At 41.1% G+C, this 18646-nt stretch overlaps 1 protein-coding gene across 7 annotated transcripts in view; it reads right to left on the bottom strand.

Moving 5' to 3' along the window:
* Positions 1-18646, bottom strand: part of CDC14B (cell division cycle 14B) — a 76641-nt gene that overhangs the window by 41444 nt on the left and 16551 nt on the right. For all 7 annotated transcript variants that reach the window (XM_061626285.1, XM_061626291.1, XM_061626276.1 and 4 more), the window contains exons 2-4: positions 18343-18436; positions 14516-14591; positions 11405-11497 (exon numbers count right to left, since the gene is read on the bottom strand). In XM_061626285.1, the coding sequence (XP_061482269.1) occupies positions 11405-11497; positions 14516-14591; positions 18343-18436 (263 nt within the window). The remainder of the gene's footprint in view (positions 1-11404; positions 11498-14515; positions 14592-18342; positions 18437-18646) is intronic.

Genomic DNA, 18646 nt, shown 5'->3' with positions numbered 1-18646 from the left:
AGACCTTCTTCTAACAAGCCTTTTAAATAGAGACCTTATCCCAGTCTGCGTCTGTGCTAGAACTGCTTTTTACGATGTTTTTATAAAATTGTTTTTTTAAAGATGTTTAAGATTTTTTAAGATGTTTTTTCAGATGTTTTGTTTTAATACATTTTAAGTCTTTTGTTTTTTTCAGATGTTTTAAAGTACTTTTAGTGTTTTTGTTTGCCACCCTGGGCTCCTTCTGGGAAGAAGGGTGGGATATAACAGAAAAATAAATAATAAATAAAAGATTCTACCGTATATTCCGGCATATAAGATGACTTTTTAACCCTGGAAAATCTTCTCCAAAGTCGGGGGTCGTCTTATACGCCGGGTGTCGTCTTATTAGGGTTGCCATATTGCCCGGATAGCCAGGTTTTACCCGGATTCTAAGCATGCCACCCGGCGACCGGCTAGCCCGGATTCTCAGCTTTCATTTAAAAAAAAAATTAAGTTTCTAGTTGGTGCGGTTCTCGAGATATATACAAAAATGTCAGGCACCCCCCCCCGGTTAAATCTTTTTTTAAACTACTGTATAGCACTTCGTAGCTTTAACCCCGCCCGTTCAGGATTTCAGCCAATCAGTGAAGTGTTTGTTTGGTGGCAGTGTCTGCAAAACCTCATTGCGAGGCCAGAAAATCATTTTCTGTAAATACCATTACAGAATGTGCTTGAAAGGGTTAACATTCTGGTGACAAGACACTGGATAAGCTATTAATTTCATATAGCTGCAGTCATGGTAATCCACAATAGGAAGACAGTCAAAGTTGCCATTTTAATAACTGTTAAATGCTCTGTGCATAAAGAACACCATACAATTTCTAGAAGTTAGAACAGCCACACTGAGTAGCAAATTAGCATAACAAATTTACCACTTCCTGATTAATATCCCAGTGCTACTGAAGATGTTCAAGATGTCCTCTATAACCATCAAGTAAAGGTTTAAAGCCAAATGGAGGAAACAAGTAAGGAATACAAAGCTTTTACAGCCACCACTCAGCATTGAGCAAAATGATTCATTTCTGCTTTAAATACAAATGCTACTCCTTCCCTGAATTTAGAGTACCAGGTCTTATATTTTTAAAACACAAAAACAAGCTAATTTTCAGTGGTTGAAAAAGCATCTCACTCCTCTTAAATATCATGGTAGTTTTGGCAGCTACAGGATGTAACTGCTGCTTTAAGCCATGGATGAGAATCACAGAAAAGCTTTACTCAATTTTTTAAAACCACTTTATCATCAGTTAAATATATATATTTTAATTAACTAGTGAACAGATTCATAACCTTTTCCCCCCTTTTTAAGACCAAGGGTGGGAAGCCTTGGTGACTCCAGAGACCCTGCAGGCCCACTTTGACAGGTGGGTGGGGCAACCACATAATGACATCACATAATTTTATTTATTTATCTATCAAAATGTATATACCACTTGAATGTAAAGACTTCTAAGTGGTTTACAAAAAACATTAAAATTATCCATAAAAGTTAAAAACAAGTAATTAAAAACATATTTAAAACAACTAAAACAGCTACTAACTAACAAAATTTAAACAGATCAACATCTGTGTGTCTGGATAGGCTTTCCTAAACGGAAAAGTTTTAAGCAGGTGCTGAAAGATATACAGTGATGGTGCCTGCCTGAGGTCAATAGGCAGGGAGTTCCAAAGATTATTATTATTATTATTATTATTATTATTTGCCCGCCCTTCACCAATAGGTCCCAGGGCGGGTTACAAAATCTAAAATACAGGATTAAAAAGAAAACACATTTCAATCACAATAATAGGATGGGTTCTGAAAACATCTCAGGAGCCAAAAGCCAGGGTAAAGAGGTGTGTCTTTAGCATTTGCCGAAAACCTTATAGCGAAGGTGCCAGATGTACCTCTGTAGGGAGGGCATTCCACAACTTAGGGGCTGCCACAGAGAAAGATCTCTCCCAGGCCACCATCCTCCAAACTTCTGAGGGTGCTAGAATTACCAAAGGGGCCCCCTCTGCTGATTTTAACACCCAAGAGGGCCTGCAAGGAAGGAACACATCTCTGAGATATTTGAGGCCTAAGTCATTTAGGGCTTTAAACACTAACATGAGCACCTTGAATTGGGCCTGGAAACGAACTGGGAACCAAGGCAACTGTTTTAGGATAGGGGTTATATGAGTTCTAAAATAAAAAAAACACCGGCCAGTAATCTGGCTGCTGCATTTTGGATCAGTTGAAGATTCTGAATCGTCTTCAAGAGCAGCCCCATGTAGCACACATTGCAACAATCTAATCTGGAAGTTACCAGAGCATGAAATACTGTTGCCAAGTCATCTCTGTCCAAAAGGAACCATTACTGGTGAACCAGCTGTAGCTGAAAATAGGCACTCCTAGCCACCTGAGCCAGTCTAGTGATAATGCTGGATCACGGAGTATCCCCAAGCTATGAAACCGCTCCTTCCAGGGGAGTGTAATCCCATCCAGATCTGGTCATCTTTCCGTCTCCTGGACTTGAGAACTTAAAACACAGAACACTTCTGTCTTTTCAGGATTCAGCTTCAGTTTGTTGTCCACATCCAGCCCATCTTTGCCTCCAGACATCCGTCTAGCACCTCAACTGACTCTCCCAATTCAGGCAGCTGGAGCTAAGTGTCATCCACATATTGGTAACACTTTACTCCAAACTCGTGATGATTGCTCCTAACAACTTCATATAGATGTTAAATAGCAAGGGGGACAAGATGGAACCTTACAGGACACCACAGGAAAGCTCTCATAGTATTGAACAGAAGCCTTCCATAGTAGGTGCAGCCACATTTTTACAAGTGCAGAACAAATATTATGTGGCACCTGTAACAGTGTCTGCTCCACTGAGTGAAGTGCTTGAGTGGGCACAGATGGGGTGAGGCAGTCTCACAAGTAAACTGGTCCTGTGCTGTTAAGAGTTTTTTATAACAATAGTAACACCTTAAACTTGGCCTGGCAACAAATTGGCGACCAGTGCAGATCTCTGAGCAAAAGTGTTATACGCTGACAGCAATCTATATTAGCAATCTGGCTGCTGTACTTTGCACTAATTGCAGTATCCAGGTCAAGTGCAAGGGAAGTCCCACATAGAGTGCATTGCTGTAATCCAATCTTGAAGTCACCAATGCCTGAACTACTGTGGCCAAGCTCTCATAGTCAACAAATGGTTGTATCACCAAGTGTAGTTGATGAACGGCACTTCTAGCCACTGAGACTACCTGGGCCTCCAGCGACAAAGCTGGATCCAGTAGCACCCCCAAACTGCATACCCCCTCCTTCAGGGGGAGTGCTACCATGTCCAGGGCATGCAATTGACCAATTTCTCAGACACAGTAATCACTCGCCCACAGTGACTCTGTCTTGCCAGGATTCAAGATCAGCTTATTGTCCTCCATCCATCCCACCACTGCATCCAGGCACCAGTCCACGGCCTGCACAGCCTCTCCTGATTCAGATGTTACAGAGAAGTAGAGCTAAGTGCCATCAATATACTGATGACACCTTGTCCTGAAACTCCTAATGACAGCTCACAGCAGCTTCATATAGATATTAAATAGCATTGGGAATAAGATGGTACCCTGCAGGACTCCATAGCACAAGCTCCAGGGGCCCAGAATACAATCACCAAATGCTAGTGTCTGGACTGGAACCACTGTAACACACTGCCAATTCCCATTCCATGGAGCCTGTCCAGGAGGATGCCGTGGTAAATGGTATGAAAAGCCACTGAGAGATTGAGAAAGAGGAAAGTCGTACTCCCCCTGTCCCACTCTCTATAGAGTTCATCCATCAGGGCAACCAATGGCTCAGCCCCATGGCCAGGCCTGAACCCAGACTGGTATGGATCTAGATACTCAGTGTCATCCAAGAACGCCTACAGCTACCCCACCACTACTCTCTCCGTGACCTTCCCTGAGAAGTGGGTATTTGTGACTGGTCAATAGTTATTCCAATCCAAGGGATCCATTGCTAGTTTCTTTAGGAATGACCTCGCCCACTGCCTCTTTCAAGGCCACATAGACCACCCCTTCATGCTAGATTTAATAAGCCAAGAGGGACAGGGGTCAATAGGGCACATGCTCGGACATGTATGTACAAGCACCTGGTCTACATCCGCTGACAACATAAGCTGAAACTGATCCCACAACACATCATTGACTCCAGCATTGGGAACTTCATCTGAAGCTGCAACAACAGCAGAGTGAAGGTCACTCCAAAGTTGAGCGAGTTTATCCTCAAAGTGTGTAGCCAGTTGGTCACAGAGGGTGCTCAAATGCTCTAGAGACCCCTTCCCTACAGTGGAAGTCAGTAATCTCCGAACTGTTCAACATTAACTCCTCTGGTCAGCTACTAGAGGATACAATCAAGCTGTGAAGTGAGCCTTCTTCACAGCCCACACTGCTATAAGGTTGTCCCATGCACCTGTCTAAATCCCTTGCATAGGGTTCCTAAGCTTAAGAATCATAATGCAAGGGGCACTGCTAGACCTATGACTTGTGATTCTCCCCATGCTTCTTCTTTCCATTCCCAATGGTGTTGGTGCAAAGGAGTACGGGGAGTCTCGCAAAGGGTTCCGAAGTTCGCCAAGAGCTTCAAAGAGCAGTGCTGGGAAGGAGAAGTGATATTCATTGAATGGAAATCACTTCCCCCTCCTTGAGCACAGCACTTTCCTACCATCCATCAGCTGATGGGGTAGTGGGTGTGTATCTTGCTCCAGCTATTTGTTTCTTTAAATAATATATGACATCAGGTATAGTGCAGGTGGGCATAGGTATTCCAAAATGGCCTGGTGGGCCAAATGGGGAAGCCTAACAGGCCAAGTTTGTTGCACGGGCCAGACGTTCTCCACCCATGCTTTAGACAATTCATGTATGTTTTGCAGCAGGGACTATCATAGGAACATTTTTGATTACTCCTGTTCTATAGAGCATTTACAATATTTTTTTTAAAAAAGACACCGTTTTACTTGGTCGAAAGTTTTTGTTAACCAAATAAACTAACCCCTAATCAAACATTAAGAATTCTAAAAGCAAATTAAATTAAAGAGCCTCAGAAAAGCTACAGTCAAGACTGCAACGTAGCAGTTGCAAAGGTAGCTCTGCCCAGGAGCAGCACCAGGAGCACACATGCAGTTGCATCCCCGCATCATCCAGCACTAACTTCTACTGTTTTGTGACTCAGCAGCATAATGCACAAGTGTACAGAGGGTTTGTTGTTGTAAGTGGACATGACGAAGCAAGAATCACGTCCATGTCAGTGTATGATAATTGCTTTTAACAGGATGTGAATAGCCAAGGCCAGGATTAAGACATGCTGAAGCCCTAAACCCTGTCAAGATTCAGAGGCCCTACCAGCCTTTCCCAACCAGTGGGCCACCAGATGTTGTTGGACCACAATTCCCATCTTTCCTGACCATTGGCAATGCTGGCTGAGGCTGATGGGAGTTGTGGTCCAACAACATCTGGAGGCCCACTAGTTGGGAAAGGCTGCCCTATACCATTAAAAAATAGAGAGGGGGAAAGTGGTGGGAAAAGTGGCAAGGAGGGGATTAGTGGAAACTGCCTGATGTGGAAGGGGACTTCAGAATGTGTTGGTAGGCTAGCTTTCATTGTCTCCTCTTGAGGTGTGATGCGAGGTCGGGCAACCTGTGGATGATGCTAGGAGTCTAGCAGCCTTCATGATGCCCCCCCCCCCACTACCATGGTTTACTTGGCTTGTTCCTAAATCTAGCACTGCGAGTAATGCAACTGTTCAAATAAGCAATCCCATCCATGCTAAACCTGAATTCTGGGCCCACCATATGACTTCCAGGAACAGTTAGCAGACTAAACCACACCATACAGAGCAGCTTATATCCCTTCAAGGACAGAAGAAAGGAGGACCCACTATTATAGTGCCTGATCTTGCTATAAGGACTGCTTATAATAGCCTTTTAAAAAAATTAAAGGCAAATATATCTATGACAGCCTCTTTCCCAAGCCCCAGGTGAGTACAACCAGGTTCACTCCCCTAGTTGTATTCTCTCCCCACTGGAGCTGGCTGTTCCACCTCTACCTTTTGTAACCCTGAAGTTACTGACAGCCCGTAAAGTGACTGCACTAAAATAGGAAGAGTAGAATAAATGAGTGACGTGTGTCCCAATGTTTCCCTAAATGCGTGACCAGTACCACATGGGTTCTAGGAATAATGTATTCCCGCAGCATTCAAGAGATCTAGGCAATAATGTAAAACAAAGAGGAAAACTTTTTTTTTAAACCAAGGACTTATTTAGGACAAGCGTGTATAACTGGGACATCAGCATGATGGTTACGATGTTACAATTCTTCATCTTTCCCTGAACTCGGCTTCTCAATGTTTCCATATTAACCTACTCTCAACCAGCCCCCCAAAAAACTGTCTCCCTCTCTCTTCTAAGGCCCCCAACTCATCTCCCCATAACTTTCATCTAACTTTATTACAACACTAATCTTGAATCCCCTGCTTAATTGACAAAACAGTCTTTTTCACTCTCCCCTTCTCAACATTCTAATTTCAGGATTGGCGAATGATGGAAAAGGGAGGAAACTATCCCTGTCCGTCACAATATAACCCACAAAAGGGTCTAAAGTATGAAAAAGGTCAAGTCACCATTCAAAAGGCCTGTAAAATAATTTAAGCTTTGTGCCGTAAATCAGCAACCCGGACATATCCCAAGGAAGATTACTGTTTAGAAACATTATTTCCAAACTTCCTACCTTCTGTAGAAATTGACATGCCCACTGAAGCAGTTCAACACATTGCAAAGGATTCTGGAGTACACACTGTAGCAAAGCCTTCCCTAGCCTGGAACCCTTCCTGATGTTTTGGACTACAACACCCATCAGCCCCAGCTAGCATAGCCAGCATCTGGTGGGTACCAGGCTTTTCTATGGGGTACCCCCAATCCCTTAAATAAATTGTGGAATGCATCCCAAAACTTGCATAAGCAGCATCAGAAGTGGAGGCCGGGTGTGTGTGTGTGAACACCTCCAAGACAAATAGCTTCCTCCTTCCCCTGCCCGCTATTCCAGGGGTAGGATACCTTTCTTAGCCTCATGGCCAGATTCCCTCATAGAGAACCTTCTGGGGTCCACATGCCAGTTAAGGGCAGGGCCAGAGGTAAAAGTGGGCAGGGGGCACTTTTTGCAGCAGGCTACACTCCAGCCATGCAAGAGTCAGAGCTTTATATGTGTATTTCTCCATCTGTCATCCGGGCAAGCAAGAGGCATTGTTACAGTTCAAGTTCACATTCCAGCCAAACAAAAGCACCAGAACAGTGTATAGGGCCATGCAGTTGATGGGTGTGGTCTGGGGAGAGTCCCAAGGGCCAGACAGAGAGGCCTGGAGGACCACATTTGGTCCTGGGTCTGAGGCTCACCACATCTGCTCTACCCATTGCTGGACCTCTGTGATTATTTTAAGGAAAGGTATTTTTCACATACAACTGAAATTAAAATAAAGCTGCAGTTCTAAGCATGTTCACTTGAAGATTAATAGCATAATGATCGGTAGGACTTTCTTCAGAGAAAGTAAATTTAGGATGGGAGTATTAATGTGAAATAGATCATTGTTTCTTCTTCAGAAACCTAACATGTGGGAGAAAGCTGAACCCTCCCTCCAGAAATGCAATTTGCCTCTTCTGGGTTTGCCAGTATTTTTTTTTATCTGACGCCACTACTGCTCTCTGTGGCTGGGCAGAACAGGCAACCAAGAACACATTACCCTTCAGGAATATTGATCTTCTCACTGACGGACTCCTTTGTGTCCAAGGAAACCCAGGATTTCCTTGCATAGTTTGGCAGACTATTTGGCTCCCATTTTCTTATTTCACTAACACTGCTGTATCTGGGATTAGGCCTCAAGACACAATTTATTCTGGAAGGACATTCTGGGTCTGATAGCTGCATGGGGTGATGCCACGGGTATGTGTCAAAGTTCTTTTAACACTTCCAAGTCTATACCTGTGTGCTTTGTAATGCAAGAACTGTGCTAGATATGTTTATTGTTATTCACTAATAGGCAAAAAACCTTGCAGTTTGAGAACGTACCTATAGCCCACAGCTATTTCTATCAAACTTTAAAAAGCAGGGAAATTGGGCAGTTATAGTGAATGCACCAGGGGAGCAGGAGACCTGAACTCCTCTCTGAGATATTGTACTGCCCTACAAATTGGTTAAAATGCAAACACCATTTGGGTTGGTCTTTCCCAGTCCAATCCACTTCCTGTGTAGCTTGGAAGAATTTGGTAACATGTGCTTCTGAGCATATGGTGAGTGGTGGCAACACCTGCCAACTCCAAAGATAGAGAATTATATTTTTGTATGTTTGTTGGTGTTCTTCTTACTTTACTTCTTTCCTGTGTTACTAATGTTTCTACAGAGAATCTAAACTAGAAAAGTTAATTTTCCTCATTATTCATCCTAGAAATCTGTCAAATGTATTCTGAGATTTTTGATGTTGAGATTTTTAATGTTCTAATATAATTATACATTTTATTCTGTAAGTCGCCCAGAATGGCTGGACAACCAGCGAGATGGGCGACTAATAAATCTAATAAATAAATATTTTTTTTATTAATTTCAAAGCCTTTTTATTGGTCAGTGTCATATGATGGTGATGACAGCATTTTTTGTGTTTCAAATTGGAGGTTATGTTCTATTTCTATTTTGGGTGCATTAACAGTGGAATCTGAAACTGCAGTTTGATGTAAAATCAGACTGATTCCAATATGTTGCTACTTCAGCAATGACTCTCGCTGTTGGGAAAAAGAGGATGCATGTTTTCAGCCTGCTATGTTTAAACCACTTCATTTAAGGCAAGGTGGGTACGGTCAATTAAAAACATAGAGCACACCTAGAATTTTGCTAGAATATATTTCACCTCCCACTGTTTTATCTTGTGCAAATTGAGACACTCCTGAGGTCCACTGGAGACTATTCTGCAGAAGTCAGTGCCGTTATTCCACAATTATGTTCTGAGTTTTTTAGTGTAAATTTTGCAAAATGTTTCTGTACTTCATGTATTCACAGAAATAGAAAAAAAGAAAATGATTCCCTATAGGAAACTTCACTAAAATTGCAATGGAAATCAGACATATTCAAAGTGACCATCTGAACTATATCAACTGTCTTAATAATGTTGCTTCCTCCCTGCTAAAACAAGATCAGCACAGGACATATCTTCTTTCTATTATTTGGGCTGATTGCAGGTGTTGCCACCACTCACCATATGCTCAGAGGCACATGTTACCAAATTCTTCCAAGCTACACAGCAAGTGGATTGGACTGGGAAAGACCAACCCAAATGGTTTTTTAATTTTGACCAATTTGTAAGGCAGTACAATATCTCAGAGAGGAGTTCAGCTCTCCTGTTCCCCTGGTGGGGATAGGAGGGAGGAGAAGGGAGGAAGGGTTTGATCATTTGCATACTTTTTGAGTTCAATGGGATTTATTTCTATGCAATCATGTTTGAAAATGGATGGACTGCCTTCAAGTCGATCCCCACCTATGGCGACCCTTTGAATAGGGTTTTCATTGTAAACGGTATTCAGAGGTGATTTCACCATTGCCTTCCTCTCAGGCTGAGAGGCAGTGACTGGCCCAAGGTCACCCAGTCAGCTTCATGGCTGTGTGGGGATTCGGACCCTGCTCCCAGGTCATAGTCCAACACTGACCCAGGGAACGGGCAGGGAGGGGAGGGGGATGAGATTGGGTGGGTGAGCACTGGGCAGAAGGGAAGCCCATTTCCTTTCCAAAAGGAAAACATTGTGAACAGTATCATTCTTTTTCAAGGTTTCCCCTACCATTTTATTCTACAGCAGGCACATGTAGCCTCCCACCTAAATTTAAACCAAAGCTTTCCCTGGCCACATCCACACCAGGCCTTTATTTCACTTTGGACAGTCATGGCTCTTCTCAAAGAATCCTGGGAAGTGTAGTTAGTGAAGGGTGCTGAGAGTTGCTAGGAGATGCCCTGTTCCCCTCACAGACCTTCAATCAGAGTGGCTGACTGTTAAACCAGTCTGGTAGCTGGAGCTCTCTCAGTGGAACAGGAATCTCCTCTCAGCACCCTTCACAAACTACACTTCCCAGGATTCTCTGAGGGAAGCCATGACTGTCACAAGTGAAATCAACGTCTGGTGTGGCCCTCTGATTGTGGCAAGCCCAGCAGGTGTGAGTCTGGCGTTTAGAATTCTGACAATTGGTTCTTACTGAGCATGCCCCGAGTTATAGGCTGCCAGCCAAAATTTATTAAATTAATTAAAAATCAGCCAGGCATTTTTTTAACTTTTAAACAGCAGAAGATGATGGTCAGAGTATGGGGCAAGGTCAGTATTAGGATTACAGGTACTCTGTGAATATGGCTGATTTTTAATGAATTTCAACAGATTATGAGAACTCTCAGAGAAAAAAGTCCAAAAGGGCTCTGGTTTTTCTCTCTTCTTTTTAGACTTTGAACTCTCTATTCTCTCTGACTGTTTTGTGTATCGCCATGAAAATTGAGTGGGTTGTTAAGCAAGCGTTTGAGTTCAGAACTGTAAGTTTCGTAAGGTTTTGTTCTGAAATGAGCTTATGGGAAGCATCAGAATGGCATGGGGGGTATTTTCAATTTAACATTGCGGAATGTGAAAAACCCACGCTGGCTATGTATACAGCCACTCTCATGGCTGTATAATACTTACCTTTCCTTTGTATTTGAAACTTGCCAATAAAAATAAATTATAAACAAAACAATAAGACTACTATTCCTCACAGGCATGGTTTTTCCTCTGTTTTTAAAACATTGTTCCCTCAAACTGGGCACACTCAATTCCAGTACCCTAATTTCATTGCTGCTTTTTGTTTTATTTTTCAAAAGAGCTTTGAAACTTTGACAATCTGGACTGTTTATAGTGGTACCTGTAAACCCCTTTTGGCCGAGGGGCATCTTTACCTGCCCCAAACCCATATCATATAAGATGTCAGGTGTAAGGCAGGTGGGCTTGGCAAAAATGGTCTGGTGAGCCAAATGGGGAGGTCTGGCAGGCCAGAGTTCCCCACCACTGATGGAAACCACTCCCCCCCCATTTTACTGTTGATAACAGAGATGCACTTATACTTTATTTACAATGTTAGGTATAATACATCCATATATTTAGTAATAAGAGTAACAGCAGCAATAGATATGATCTAGTTAAAATTAAATTAGAAGAGAAAATGGGCATAGGGATAAAACTGTAAAGCAATTTGTTTTATATGAATGTGTTCCTTTTCACAAACTGGGGACAAAAGCCCATGAACTGCAAGGTACTTGATCACTAGACACAATCATAGGCTTGTGGGGTTTTGTCAGTTTAAAGTTAAACATTAAAATACTCACTGTGTAACAGCCTATGAGGAAGGCTGCATTGACTTGCTTTTTCTGATCAAAACCACTATAATGAACAATCTTCTTCCTTAACATGGTAAAGGACTGCATTGAGAAATGAACAATGAGTTATAATCCACTTCCTTGGATTCTAGAAAGTTGTACTGAAATAATAAAATGCTATAGTTCCACCAGACAAAGACACAGAAATCATCCTCATTTGGTAACATGTAGATACACTACATTTAATACATAATCTAAAATATTACTTTTTTGGTCAATGCCTGTCTACAAAAGAGGGTGACACTGGGACAAACATGCACAGTAATGGAGGTAGCAACTTGAGAGAAGAAAAAGTTAAATGAGCTAGATAATCAAGTATCTAACACAAACATCTAATTTAATGAAATAATTTTGAAATGTGCAGTATGCATAGGTGTTCCTGGGAGACCAGGGTTCAAATCCCCACACAGCCATGAAGCTCACTGGGTGACCTTGGGCCAGTCACTGCCTCTTAGCCTCAGAGGAAGGCAATGATAAACCACCTCTGAATACGGCTTACCAAGAAAACCCTATACATAGAGTTGCCATAAGTCGGAATTGACTTGAAGGCAGTCCATTTCCATTTTTCCAAATATTAAGTTACTATGAGGAGCAATCTCCTCAGCTTTGCTATTTTGAAGAGTATTCAGTAAACTTTAATTGTGCCCCAAGTAGTGTGTAATTTCTTTCATACCTCAGAGATTCATTAGTTGTTTACAGAAGGGCAATCAAAACCACACACACTAACAAATTTGCACAGACTGCGTTGTCTGTCTCAAGACATGTTCCTATGAATGTCTAGCTCCTTAGCACAGAGCTTCATTATTCACTGAAAAGTAATTACTATAAGATAAGAGTTTTGTGGAGTAATTTGAATGGGAAGATATAAAATTCATGCCACAACCAACTCCTCGCAAAAGCATTTCAAATTCCAAACTTAGTTTATCAGATGTGCACAGCAAGCAAAGCATTCAGTCTTGCAACTACAGCTAACTGCTGAGCAACAAATTTTAGTTTTCACTTTGCAATAGCATTTTGTAGTCTAAATAAAAGTATCTTTCAGCTGCCATTTTTATTATGGAAATGTCTGCCATGGAAAGCCCTGGGAAATAGTTTGACTTATAGATTTGTTCCTACAGCATGCTAGCAGTTCCAAGTTCTCTCACACCCCTACTTATTACAGTTCCAAGGATTACTTACCATTACATATTAATACAGTTGCATAATACAGTACAGAGTATTTTTTTTGTAAATACTAGAACAAAGCTCATTAGTTACCACAAATCCTGTTAACTGTTACATCTGACCATAAAGAAAAAGCAAATAAATTACAAGCTTCTGGCAACTATTGATTTGTCACAAGGTTAGGGTTTATCATCACAGAATGCATGAGGAACAAAACTGATTTTCTTACCTCCAGCTATTTGTTCCTATATTACAAGCAGAGGTAGAATTTGGGGAGTGGGATCCCTAACTATTTTAAAGGGGAGGCCAGATTACCTAGCTATTATAAATTTGGTTTCTTATGCAGCATCCAACAAAATGCTTTGGCTGTGTGTTGGAATTTCCCCTCTCTCTCCTCTCTGCATGTGCCCACCCTAAATCTGTTCTGGGGATTCTACCAACCCTTTGATTTGGGGGGGCACATGGGTAGAGGAGAAGGAAGTAAAGTTCAGTTTTATACACACAGACATGCTTGTGCTAAAGGAAGCACTTAGTTACTGCCTTTATTATTTAACTTTTTACTTGTTTTATGTCAGTATTTATTTTTTTTAGTGTTATGTTAACAGGAAATAGAAATATTTAGAAAGCTAGCTGTCATTTAATTTTAAATTTTATTTTGATTAAAAGATGATACATCATGCCATTAAATAGACTGTGGCAGATGCAAAGAGTGCCTCAGAGCTTTTGTCACATGCTTGTTTGGCTTGCCTCTTGCCCAGGGTACTTAATGTGGAATGATGGTCCACAAAGAGCTACAATTTGATGCAATGTGTGGGTGCCTTGTATTTATTTTTATTTATTTATTATTAAATTTGTTAGTCGCTCATCTGGCTGGTTGTCCAGCCACTCTGGGCGACGTACAAGATAAAACAGTATATAAAACAATTAAAATTTAAGAACAGTAAAAAACTAGCCCATCTCAAACGCCCGCCTAAAAAGCCAAGTCTTCAGGGTCCTGCGGAATCTCATTATAGATGGGGCATGGCGTATATCACCTGGGAGAGAGTTCCAGAGGGTGGGGGGCCACTATTGAGAAGGCCCTCTCTCGAGTCCTCACCAGCCTAGCTATTTTGACTGGTGGGATCCAGAGAAGGCCCTCTGAGGTCGATATTGTTGAGCGGCATCCCTGTCGATGCTGGAGGCGCTCCTTCAGATAGGCTGGGCCACAACCGTATAGGGTTTTAAAGGTTATTACATGCAGGACCTACCTTCTCCTTGAATTCCACCCCCATATTATAGTATTTTCTGAAATAATACTAGGATTCCTTTTTCTTACGATATTAAACTTCACAGAGTATATAAAGAACCAGTATTTTCATCTTCAGAGATATTAGGAAACACTAAGATTGGTTGGTTTGTTTTTTTAAAAAACCCTGAAATACACATTAAAGGAATGTGTATTTTGATGGCCTAACACTCTTCAGACATTGGCAAGTTGCCAACAACAAGAAATTCCTTGGGGGAGGGGGGTATCCACTCCAAGGAGTGTTTCCTAATAAGTTTCTTCTGTTTATATATCATGAGGACTTTAAGTTCCATGGTTTTGAGTTTCTTGGTTTCTGCCTTTAACCATTAGCCACAGAATGAGTTCCCTGTTATTTGTACTTTAAAATAAAAGCAAGCAAGTTCCACCACAATACACTTTCCCCTCCTTTTGCTAAATACTCACACCATTCACTGGACTATCAATACGAGCACCAGGCTAAACCCATATCACTCTATATATTTTCTCAAAGTATGGACAAAGTAATAACAACAGTACACACACCCACACTCAACTGAAATTGTTTAACCCTCCCTCCAACGCTTAAAGAACACAGTCCAGTATAAAACTACGAAGTACAAAGCCATTTTTACCTTTAATTTTTTATTTAGCTTGCAACAGTATCTGTAAATCATTGCCAGATTGAGTGGCCCAAAATCTGCATAGAAGCTTGGGAAAAGGGGGTAGGGAAAAGAGAAGGGTAGGGGATGAAATAAAAGTTTGCTTAAATTAAAAGATGTCTGTTGAAATAGCTGTTAACACACACACAAACCTCCCCCAGCATAGCTCACATTACAATAAGCAGGCATTAGAGCTGGCATACCATTTTTTCAGATTAATTTCTGGATTACTGTTCAAACATGCTGTAATTATTGGTGGAAAAATAATTATGTAAGTCTTAGACATACTGTAAAACAGTTTTGTGGTGTGCTCTGGATTACAATGCCAATGAACACTGAAGCAATTTTGGATAATGCTGTAAAATATTTTGCAGATATTGCTTTTAAAAAACAATTTGAAAGGAAACATACAAAACAATTTAAGTTCTGAAAAGGCAAGCTAGCACCCCATCTAAAACCTCTCAGCTGCAAATTAAAATATACACTGAAGATGACAAGAACCCAGTAATTTCCACACTGAGTGTCTGTACTCACTATGAAGAATAAACCTACGGAGGGTGTTGCCTGCTGCATCTCTGCATAGTTCACTATTCTGCACTTGCCACCTCCCAATCAGCCTCTGCTGTGGGTGGTTAATTCTAACCCATATTGGGTGTAACTGGAGCTTTAGTTACTGAAGACACAGAGGTACGAAAGGAATACCCATCAAAGGCAAACCACAAAGCATGCTGCCTGTTCCTTGTTGTAAGAGTTTCTGCTCTGAGCCTGCCTCCTTTCAGCAAAAAGGCATAATCAGAACAGTGACCTATGTAGAAACAAAGTTGATGGGTTTCTCTTATTCTCAGAAATGTTTGTGGTGCAAGAGTGAAGTGTATTCCCAATTTTAACACGCACAAAAATGTGCCTCGGCTATCAGAAGTGCAGGGGACACCAAATTAATCAATGGATTTGGAAATTTTAAACTAATATGGAACATCACAACAATGGGACAAAAACACACACACAATATATGAGCATTTGGTGGCAAGAAGAGACCCCTTTGCACATTAGTCACATGAAAAGTTATCACACGATGACTAGGGAGCAGGGTTGTGCAGCTAACCATGCCCCCAACATCATATGCCTAGGCTAGCCCTGCCCCTGATGTCAGCATGTTGAGCAGGGATATCTCAAGAGGAGACTCCTATGAGCAAACAGCTGCTCAATGTGCATACATTGGGACCAACCCAGGCATGCTGGGGCCTGCCCTGTTCCCCAGTCTTTGCATGATGCACCTTATGTGAGCAATACATGAAGAGGGGCAAGATGCATGTTCTTACTACAACAGTGGAACTCACAGAAAATGACAGAAGATTATTTCAAAACATACAAGAGTCCTAGTTTTCAAGTCTCATTAGAAAAAGATGCATGGATACTTGTTTCTTTCAAGTCCAAAAGCCAAAGGCACTGACAAATTTTAAAATGAACAGCAGTTTGCCTCTTTAGCAGTGTGAAATGTTGTAGGGAAGATTTCTAGGCAGCTTGTCCCTCACACACAGTCTTCCACCACTACACATAAGTTGATGCATTCATAATGCAGCTTTAAGACTACAATCCAGAGCCACTTGTTCTAGTATAGTCCAGCTAGCTTGTATTGAGTGAAGTCATATATCATGACTCTCTCTCTCTCAAGGTAAATACAAGCTAGCCCTGCCAAGTTATAGCTACTTAAGAAAGCAAGAGGAAGATGAGATACAAAAGGAAAGTATCAACCGGTCTCTAAGGAACTGTCCTTGATGCCATCCAGAGTGAGTATCTGTGCATCTCCACTATGGAGTGAACATATGCATATCACCAACCAATGCTTGCACTAAAGTGGACTGTGCTCCTATTATTAGTGCATGTTTATATATTTTTGGAAAGTTCCTCCACAGGCACTTCAAGAGACTGCTGCTGTCCTACAACTATGCTTTTACCCCCTCCTTTTTTTGGTCTGATGTGAGCAAAGGAAGCACTAGCTAAACAAACCATTTGAATACTACGCGTAGCATATGGAACCCACTCAGGAGGGAGCACTTGACCAATTATATAGGTACAGGACAGAAGTCTGAGATACCTGTCTCACTAAAAAACAAATCTTTGTTTACTCTGTATTCCCATTAGGTTTTCAAATGCCCTTTAACAAGATGTTGTAGCATCTTAGGAATGAGACATAAGAGTAACTCTTTTTAAACAGGATTTAGTAAGGCCCTCCTGAGAAACAGATTTCGTTTACTGATGAAAGAAGAATACACAATGGTTTTAGGGGCCTGAAATTCTATGTAGTAAATTCATGGAAGACGGGCTAAAATAGCTGTACAGATCTGCCAGATAATCAAGGAAATATGCCTCTGTATACCCGAGGGTTTTTTTGGGGAAGGGGATGAATATGACAGGACTATTGTCATTAATTATTTAAAAAATATATATCCTGCACCTTTGAAATACTCATGTTTCCAAGGCAGCTAATAAAATGCCACAAAATATTCTAATTAAGTTGACAAAAACATACTAACGCAACAATGAGGCTACAGAGATTACATAATAAACATCACAACCAGGTAGCAAACTTGAACATTCAAAAGGTCTTAAAAGCCTAGGAAAACAAAAATGTTTTCCTAAATGGGTTCCAAGGAGACCTCTCTGAGGAGGGCATTCCAGAAGGGAGAAGCCACCACAGAAAAGGCTCTCTCTCTGGTCACCACTCACTATACTACTAATACATCATTTGTGAGCTTCTGGGACATACTTGGCTGGCCATTGCTAGAAACAGGATGCTTGTTCTGACCTAACAAGGATACTGTGTCTTAAATAAGCAGTTTCTCAAACTGTGGGTGATCTATAAAAAGGATAAGGAACAGCTGAGAGCATCTCTGCTTAGCTCTGCATGTGATTTATTTTTTCTGACAATGGATACTGAAACTATTTTGATCAAGGCCATATTATAAAACAGGCTAACAAGGCCCTAGTTTATGGTTGGTGAACCATCATTTTCATAATATGGTAGCTAGCATCATCTACATTTTCCCCGTAAAATGAACCAGTTAAAGGCAAGGGTATGGTTATTAAAATATGACTTATATATGTGTTTTAAGAGACAGTGTGGCATAGGGTGATGGACTATAAGCTGGGAGACCAGGGTTCAAATCCTATGAAGGTCACTGGATGACTTTGGGCCAGTCACAGTCTCTCAGCCTACTTCACAGAGTTGTTGTGAGGATAAAATGGAGAACAGGACAGTTTATATATATATAAATAAATAAATATCACCTTGAGCTCCTTGTAATAAAGTTGGGATATACTTCCTCATCATTATCATTATTTAGAATAAAAAATTCTTCCAAGAATGCCACCAATTTTCAAATGAAATTTGTTGCCATAAGAAGGGGCAATGGCTGCTAACTTAGTTAAGCGAATTACTGGAAGGTAGGACTATTAATGGCTACTGATCATAGTGACTATATGCTATCAGAAACAGTATATACCAGAATACCATTGCTGGGGAACAACAGCGGGAGAGGGGTGTTACCTTCATATCCTGCTTGTGTGCTTCCCAGAGGCATCTGGTTAGCCACTATGGGAAACAGGATACTGGACTAAATATGCCTTTGATCAGATCCAGCAGACTATTATGTTGTTTGTTTATCCTTGGAACATATTACTTGATCCAGTATATTTTTCCATCGGGGGAGATGTATACTACAACTTATAGATTCCCAATTACATCCTCATGTTACTTTGTTTCACTTTCTTGCAGAACAAGGGAATAATATTATACTTACTTCTCATATATAAATTCATCATCTATGCAGAAATAATGTGTGCTTGAGCTACCACTCTTTGGTTTATGGAAGAGAACGGCAAAATAAAGACGATCTGAAATTGAAAACAAACACTAAACTAGTAGTTATAATGAAAACAAATATAACTGCATAAAATATGTTGATACTACTTTAACTGAGTTAAAACTGCACATGCTATTGTGCCAAGAAACAAACATTCACAGTTAGTCAGTGTGGTGTAGTGGTTAGCCAAGTATGGATGTAAGAATCCCAGGTTCAAACCCACATTGTCCTATGTAGCTCA

Source organism: Rhineura floridana, chromosome 1 (assembly GCF_030035675.1).
Source record: "Rhineura floridana isolate rRhiFlo1 chromosome 1, rRhiFlo1.hap2, whole genome shotgun sequence".
Classification (NCBI taxonomy): domain Eukaryota; kingdom Metazoa; phylum Chordata; class Lepidosauria; order Squamata; family Rhineuridae; genus Rhineura; species Rhineura floridana.
This window is presented reverse-complemented; position numbering and strand designations above follow the sequence as displayed.